At 47.4% G+C, this 8979-nt stretch overlaps 1 protein-coding gene across 1 annotated transcript; it reads right to left on the bottom strand.

Annotated features, from left to right (window-relative positions):
* Window positions 1-2532: 2532 nt before the first annotated feature.
* Window positions 2533-8702, bottom strand: LOC308302596 (uncharacterized protein; the record flags this gene model as incomplete). The annotated part of the gene is made up of 5 exons (XM_080746852.1): window positions 2533-2826; window positions 3255-3464; window positions 5343-5408; window positions 5857-6026; window positions 8627-8702. The coding sequence occupies 5 exons, from the start codon at window positions 8700-8702 to the stop codon at window positions 2533-2535; spliced, it is 816 nt and encodes a 271-aa protein (XP_080602978.1).
* Window positions 8703-8979: the final 277 nt, after the last annotated feature.

Here is an 8979-nt window from a genome sequence, read left to right as displayed (position 1 = left end):
AGTACTGACTCCTCTGTGAGGGTCCATGTCTCATACAGCAGTACTGACTCCTCTGTGAGGGTCCATGTCTCATACAGCAGTACTGACTCCTCTGTGAGGGTCCATGTCTCATACAGCAGTACTGACTCCACTGTGAGGGTCCATGTCTCAGTACTGACTCCACTGTGAGGGTCCATGTCTCATACAGCAGTACTGACTCCACTGTGAGGGTCCATGTCTCATACAGCAGTACTGACTCCACTGTGAGGGTCCATAAAGACAGAACATCCTAAGCCATCAGTTAAAAAGTATTTCTGTGTGGACACTGGACTCGGCTCTGATGTCAAACAGATGCTGAAGAAAATAACAAAACAATGTGTAAATATATTATTAATATTAAGCTGGTTGAAACGAGGACTGTTGATTATCTTGGGTGATAAGCTATGTACAACAATAGCTTTCATTAAGCTATGTACAACAATAGCTTTCACTTAACTATGTACAATAAGAGCTTTCACTAAGCTATGTACAACAATAGCTTTCACTAAGCTATGTACAACAATAGCTTTCACTAAGATATGTACAACAATAGCTTTCACTAAACTATGTACAATAAGAGCTTTCACTACGGAACGTAAGGAATGTCTACAGTTTTATCAGTGTCTTCAAACATCTACTTTCCTAATGTCTTAAACCTAATTTAGACTTTGTCACACAACGTGTTGATGTTAGCTTTATAATCAGTATTATTTTTCCAGTGAGCAACAGGGATGAGCACTGTGACAGTCTATCCTGTTGTACAACAGGATAGACTGTCACAGTGCTGTGGATATTATAGCAGGGTCTTCAATGTTGTCCAGGCCAAGGAGTGAAGCAGGGACCCCCTACTCTCAGAGTCGGGGTGCTAGGGTTCAAGTGGTTCAAGCAGGGACCCCCTACTCTCAGAGTAGGGGTGCTAGGGTTCAAGTGGTTCAAGAAGGGACCCCCTACTCTCAGAGTAGGGGTGCTAGGGTTCAAGTGGTTCAAGCAGGGACCCCCTACTCTCAGAGTAGGGGTGCTAGGGTTCAAGTGGTTCAAGAAGGGACCCCCTACTCTCAGAGTAGGGGTGCTAGGGTTCAACTAGGGTGCTACTCTCAGAGGGTTCAAGTGGTTCATGTAAGAATAAAGATTTGGTTGAAACTCTAAGCTGTTGAAGACCACTGGGAGAGACTCCACAGTGTTCACTATGACAGGTCAGAGGTCAGGCCCTGTGAGGGTACGTTCAGACAGTCAGAGACAGAATCATCCACTCCCATGTTTCCCCATCCACTCCCATGTTAACAGAATATCCCCATCCACTCCCATGTTAACAGAATATCCCCATCCACTCCCATGTTAACAGAATATCCCCATCCACTCCCATGTTAACAGAATATCCCCATCCACTCCCATGTTAACAGAATATCCCCATCCACTCCCATGTTAACAGAATATCCCCATCCACTCCCATGTTAACAGAATATCCCCATCCACTCCCATGTTAACAGAATATCTCCCATCCACTCCCATGTTAAGAGAATATCCCCATCCACTCCCATGTTAACAGAATATCCCCATCCACTCCCATGTTAACAGAATATCCCCATCCACTCCCATGTTAACAGAATATCCCCATCCACTCCCATGTTAACAGAATATCCGCATCCACTCCCATGTTAAGAGAATAACCCCATGATATGATAGTTTGATGTGTGAACACACCCTGACACTGTGCTCTATGATAGTTTGATGTGTGAACGCACCCTGACACTGTGCTCTATGATAGTTTGATGTGTGAACACACCCTGACACTGTGCTCTATGATAGTTTGATGTGTGAACGCACCCTGATACTGTGCTCTATGATAGTTTGATGTGTGAACACACCCTGACACTGTGCTCTATGATAGTTTGATGTGTGAACGCACCCTGACACTGTGCTCTATGATAGTTTGATGTGTGAACACACCCTGACACTGTGCTCTATGATAGTTTGATGTGTGAACGCAGCCTGACACTGTGCTCTATGATAGTTTGATGTGTGATCTAGGCCATTCACGAATAGTGATTTTTAGTATTTGAATTATTCTACCTCAAAGTATTCGAATAGTGGAATATTCGACAGGACTGGCCAAACTGTCAATTATTAAGTACAAGAGGCGAACATTGTGAAAATAGCTGATCTACATGCTCACAACGCCTCGCAAATATTTATCTGTGGAACCGAGTCACATTAAATGTAATACCTACAATCCCAAGTGCTTGTCAGGGTGGGGGTCCCCAGTTCAAATAATGCTTATTTTGGGGGTCACGGCCTAAAAAGGTTTGAGAACCCCTGGTATAGAGCATTAACAAATTCATCCACCAGGACAACTCATTCTTATGACTTCCTACCTAGCCAAGCTTTATAAACTATATATTGTTTTAAAGAGAAAACAATAAAAAAATAAAAATAAGCGAATATTCGACTTCAGTGAACAACGTCGAATAGTGACATTGATATTCGAATATTCGAATATTTGGTGAATGCCCTGCTCTATGATAGTTTGTGAGAGATGAACACAGAGCAGGACGCAGAGGAGTCTGTGTCCAAGGGGAGGGTAGAGACGTGTTGGTGTGTTTCTAGTGGGAGGGTAGAGACGTGTTGTCGTGTTTCTAGTGGGAGTATAGAGATGTGTTGTTGGATGTGTTGTCGTGTTTCTGGGGTTTTGCTCCAGCTGTCTTCACTGAAGTGGAACTGAACACATTCTGAGGACGTCTGGAGGCAGTCTGTCGCCCCGGGCAACGAGAAGGAGATCTGTCTTTCTTCACGCTCCTCGTCAGCGGTGTTCTGATGATCAGAGAGAAGAAACACTTAGTTCATTATGATATTAAAGAATCAGATTATGATTTAACTAATATTATGATATTAAAGAATCAGATTATGATTTAACTAATATTATGATATTAATGAATCAGATTATGATTTAACTAATATTATGATATTAATGAATCAGATTATGATTTAACTAATATTATGATATTAATGAATCAGATTATGATTTAACTGATTTTAGCCAATCAGGATGGAATATAAAAACGATCTGTGGCGCTATAACGGGCCAATGAGAATCATTTGGGTCAGAGGTTCTGCTCTGGCATTCAGGGAATGTTTGATGTCGATCAGGCCAACTGTGCCGGAGATTAGCTGCACATGGGTGAAAATATAATCTCAGCTCATCAATGATACTCCAATACAACAACTCAACCAATCATTACCTCAGTAGTTGTGGTGGTTTGATGAGCTGGGCCGCCATTGGTCGCTCTGTGTGTCTCACGTTGATGAGCAGGGCTGCCATTGGCCGATCTGTGCGCCTCATGTTGAGGAGCAGGGCTGCGATTGGCCGGTGTGTGTGTCTCATGGATCCAGGGTCTTACAGTGAGTGGAGTTAACTGACACCCACCGTCTACAGTTACAGGAGTATACCTCTGAATGGAGAGAGAGAGAGAGAGAGAGAGAGAGAGAGAGAGAGAGAGAGAGAGAGAGAGAGAGAGAGAGAGAGAATAGAGGGAGGCAGAGAGAGAGTCAGAGGCAGAGGCAGAGTTAAGCTCAGTGAACATCTTCCTCCTTGTGGAGCTCAGTGCTGCATTCGACACCATCGACCACTCCTTACCCCTCAAATCGAACCAGTCTCTGGCAGTGCCCTCTTCCTGGTTCAAACCCTACCTTTCCATTAGACGTCAATTCATCTCCATAAACAACTGCAAATCCATCACAACCTCTGTCATCCGCGGTGTCCCCCAGGGCTCAGAGCTTGGCCCTCTTCTTTTTTATCCTCTACATTCTCCCCCCGCAACGGCCTCTGTTTCCACTGCTACGCTGACGACACACAGCTCTACCTCCCTTCCAAAACCATGACTGCTGCCACCCACTGACTCCACCCACTGACTCCACCCACTCCACCCTCACCTGACTGACATTAAAACCTGGATGCAAGCAAACTTCCTGAAACTCAACGGCCATAATTTTTGGTTCAGATGTCCTCACCCGCTCCACTCATGACTTGAACATGGACGGCTCCATTGACATCATCCCTCCACCCAAGGCTGACCCTTGGTGTCATCCTGGACCCCACCCTCTGGACCCCACCCTCTGGACCCCACCCTCTGGACCCCACCCTCTCCTTCCAGTCCCACCGCCCACCTCCATCCCACACTGTCCCAAACTGCTGCAGAGACCCTCATCCATGGGTTAGGGTTAGGGTTAGAGACCCTTATCCATGCCTTCATCACATCAGAGACCCTCATCCATAACTTCATCACATCAGAGACCCTCATCCATAACTTCATCACATCAGAGACCCTCATCCATAACTTCATCACATCAGACCCTCATCCATGCCTTCATCACATCAGAGACCCTCATCCATGCCTTCATCACATCAGACGCGTGATATCTAAATGTAACGGCAATCTGTCCCGGAAAAGACGCGCTGTGATTTGCCAGGCGTCATTTGAGTGGCAGCCTCGCGAGGCCCCTCCCCTACGCGAGGCTTTTCCTCCCCTACTAATACAAACAGAATGCTGTTCCCAGCTCCTGTACCTCCGTGGCTTGGTGGATTGGTCTCTAGGATTCCAATCCATGCGCCCCGGGTTCGTATCCTGGTCGTGCCACTTTTTCTGGCTTCACCCCAGGGAGGTTAGGTTTAGGGTTAGGGGTAGAGTTGGGTTGTCTAAAAGATAACATGTAGAGGAGGTTAGGTTTAGGGTTAGGGGTAGAGTTGGGTTGTCTAAAAGATAACATGTAGAGGAGGTTATGTTTAGGGTTAGGGGTAGAGTTGGGTTGTCTAAAAGATAACATGTAGAGGAGGTTATGTTTAGGGTTAGGGGTAGAGTTGGGTTGTCTAAAAGATAACATGTAGAGGAGGTTATGTTTAGGGTTAGGGGTAGAGTTGGGTTGTCTAAAAGATAACATGTAGAGGAGGTTATGTTTAGGGTTAGGGGTAGAGTTAGGTTGTCTAAAAGATAACATGTACACATAGTGACAATGCGGCTCAAAGGGACTGTAGAGCCTTGGACTGCTGCAGGCCAATCACACGCTGCCAGGGTGGGGCTTGCCAGATAGCCGTTACGAAAAAGAAAATCATGCCATCCAGACTACTGGAACAGCCTCCTCTACGGCGCCACCAACATGGTACAGCAGAAACTACAGCAGAAAGTACAATATGTACAAAACTATGCTAACCGGGAAATAGCTGGCATTGAGGGCTAATTGGGTTAACACGTTTAGCTGGAGACCCCCTGGAATCCCCTCCAAGGACCCCCAAGGACCCCTGGGGGTCCCCAGACCACGCTCTCTCAACCTACCATGTGAGCAGGGCTGGCTCTCGGGGTCCACTTCCTGGGGGTTCCGGGTCGGGATTGGCTGAAGTCCTGTAGACAACACAACATGATTGGCTGTAGTCCTGTAGACAACACAACATGATTGGCTGAAGTCCTGTAGACAACACAACATGATTGGCTGTAGTCCTGTAGACAACACAACATGATTGGCTGTAGTCCTGTAGACAACACAACATGATTGGCTGAAGTCCTGTAGACAACACAACATGATTGGCTGAAGTCCTGTAGACAACACAACATGATTGGCTGAAGTCCTGTAGACAACACAACATGATTGGCTGTAGTCCTGTAGACAACACAACATGATTGGCTGTAGTCCTGTAGACAACACAACATGATTGGCTGTAGTTCTATAGACAGCGTGTGTGTGTGTGTGTGTGTGTGTGTGTGTGTGTGTGTGTGTGTGTGTGTGTGTGTGTGTGTGTGTGTGTGTGTGTGTGTGTGTGTGTGTGTGTGTGTGTGTGTGTGGCGCCCCCACCTGGTCGCTCGGTGCAGCAGCAGTGCGGGGGTTGGTGAGGCTGCTGATGATGTCAGCCAGACTGCATTGTGGGTAACGCTTCATGAACAGGATGAAGCCGGCCAGAGAGACGAACATCCCTGACGGAACACTGATGGACTTTAGGACCGCTCGCCACTTCACCGCCTTATCTGGACACAATATTATCATTACTGTTATTATGAATATCTTATCTGGACACATGTGAGAATATTATCATTACTGTTATTAATAGGACAATTGGCTCAACACCACTCCCCTGGCTCCCTGTCCTATCAAACATGGCCCCTCCACATATCCGGCGAGCAGCACTTACTCAAAGGATGCTTCAAAAGGCCAAAGACTCTCCCCATCTACCAATCCACGCAGACATATACAACCCACCCACTGCTCGGCTTCCATCTAGACGACCAATTTGGAAGAACCCCCCACCAGCTGACTTCACCATCCAATCAGCTTGGGAAAAGGAATGGGAGTCCAAGGAGGTCCCAAACAAACATCTGGTGTCAAACCCCAACCAACAGGTTGCTGGCACCAACCTCCCAAGGAGACAGTGGTCTACACTCAACCAACAGGTTGCTGGCACCAACCTCCCAAGAGGACAGTGGTCTACACTCAACCAACAGGTTGCTGGCACCAACCTCCCAAGAGGACAGTGGTCTACACTCAACCAACAGGTTGCTGGCACCAACCTCCCAAGAGGACAGTGGTCTACACTCAACCAACAGGTTGCTGGCACCAACCTCCCAAGAGGACAGTGGTCTACACTCAACCAACAGGTTGCTGGCACCAACCTCCCAAGGAGACAGTGGTCTACACTCAACCAACAGGTTGCTGGCACCAACCTCCCAAGGAGACAGTGGTCTACACTCAACCAACAGGTTGCTGGCACCAACCTCCCAAGGAGACAGTGGTCTACACTCAACCAACATGTTGCTGGCACCAACCTCCCAAGAGGACAGTGGTCTACACTCAACCAACAGGTTGCTGGCACCAACCTCCCAAGAGGACAGTGGTCTACACTCAACCAACAGGTTGCTGGCACCAACCTCCCAAGAGGACAGTGGTCTACACTCAACCAACAGGTTCCTGGCACCAACCTCCCAAGGAGACAGTGGTCTACACTCAACCAACAGGTTGCTGGCACCAACCTCCCAAGAGGACAGTGGTCTACACTCAATGGTTTCAGGACTGGACATGGCCCCTGCTTGGCCAGCCTTCACAGATGGGGCAGCAGCCCAAGCCCACTGTGTGCTTGTGGAGAGGAGCAAACTATGGAGCACATCATAGAGGTTTGCCCTCCAAAGACTGGAAGGAGGATTAGTCATCCTCCATAAAGCAGACCAGGAGGCAACTGCTTGGCCTAAGGACTTTGCATTCGCTTAATACAAATGGTTATTACCAGTAAGACTCCCTAATCGGGAGATAAGCGACCGTAGGTCACATGTACACACAAAGAGGGCTGTAACTGCCATTGGTTCCTAGTTGTGTGGGCAATGTGTAGACATACTGTGTACCGATGTGCGTGATTTTAGGGCAAAATCTGTAGGAGCAGTGTCCAAAAATGTGTTTTGCAAGAATCGGCCTCATGGTGGCACTAGAAGAGGGCTATGTGAGAAATGAGGGGTGGGGTCTCCGCGTTGCCTTGGCGGACGAATAGGTACCGGCCCCGGCTCTCCCGGACGCTCCTAGCCCGAGTTACGGCATTTTATGTGAGCTGCAGTGGAGGGGGTCCTCCACTGGGGGCGCCACCACTTTGGCATCCGTTCTGGAGCACCAGGAGTCGGTGTTCCCCGGGAATTCCCCGTGAGCAGCCATGTTGGAGTGGTCATTTGGTCATTTTTGCACATTTGGTCTTTTTTTACATCTGGGGGTCCCCCAGGGACCTGGGGGTCCCTGGAGCTCCGGGGGTCATTGGAGGTTGTAGTTTGGCAGCCAAGGAGCGTGTGTGCAAAATTTGGCATGGATCGGGGCAACGGTTGCGGAGATATGAGCAGGGCAATAGTGTGACGTGTGAGGTGTGACAGACAGACGGACAAACTGACTGACTGACGGACTGACTCACAGTTTGTGCAGGTTTTGATAGTAAGTGCGACCTACGGTCGCAATGAATATCTTATCTTTCTGGACACATTATGAAAGCAAAGGAATGGTGTTTTTGAGCAATGCTCAAAAGATGAATGCTGTTAAAACACTCATCTATGGCAACATTTCGAACACAGAGAGACAGACAGGTGGTCCACAGCAAGGAGACATGCAGTCTTACCTTGCAGTCTCAGCTCAGTCCAGTGCTGCCACTGTCATTGCTGTTGTGTCCACAGGAGGCGACCTCAGGCATTTATCAGTGAAAGTTGGTACAGGAACAGAACACCAACTTTCAGAGGACTTTATATATGACCCCAGTATCTGTCAGAGCAACTATGAGACAGTATCTTTGTCAGAGCAACTATGAGATAGAGATACTGGGGTCAGATATGACATTCTCTGAGACAGCCATCGCCTCAGAGTTAACATCAGCCCAGCAACACAAGTCATTTAGGTCTGACCAGTCTGAACACACAACAAAGCCAGGGGAGCGACTGTCCAGCTTTCCATTCGGTGTCCTCTTAACACACACACACACACATGTACGCACGCACGCGCGCGCACACACACACACACACACACACACACACACACACACACACACACACACACACACACACACACACACACACACACACACACACACACACATACACACAGAACTCACCAATCACCATCAGAGTTGTAGATGACACCAGGTTTCCATCTTGGTCTCTGACGTCATACATTCCATCATGAGACATGGTGAGTCTGGAATATATATTATTATTATTATTTTTATCTGGTTGATTGATTGATTGACTGATTGATTGATTGATTGATTGATTGATTGATTGATTGATTGATTGATTGATTAACTGAAGACTTTATTCGAAATTTGCGTAGAAAAGGGTTCGTAACCCTAACCCTATTTATTTATCAGGGACAAAGCACATTAATCAACATGTCAGCTTTCACATCAATGTAAATGGGCCTACATGACAATAGTGACCTGTCCCATGGTCCTGTTGCGCCCCCCTC

The sequence above is a fragment of the Nannobrachium achirus genome, assembly GCF_963921795.1.
Source record: "Nannobrachium achirus genome assembly, chromosome: 17".
Taxonomy (NCBI): domain Eukaryota; kingdom Metazoa; phylum Chordata; class Actinopteri; order Myctophiformes; family Myctophidae; genus Nannobrachium; species Nannobrachium achirus.
This window is presented reverse-complemented; position numbering and strand designations above follow the sequence as displayed.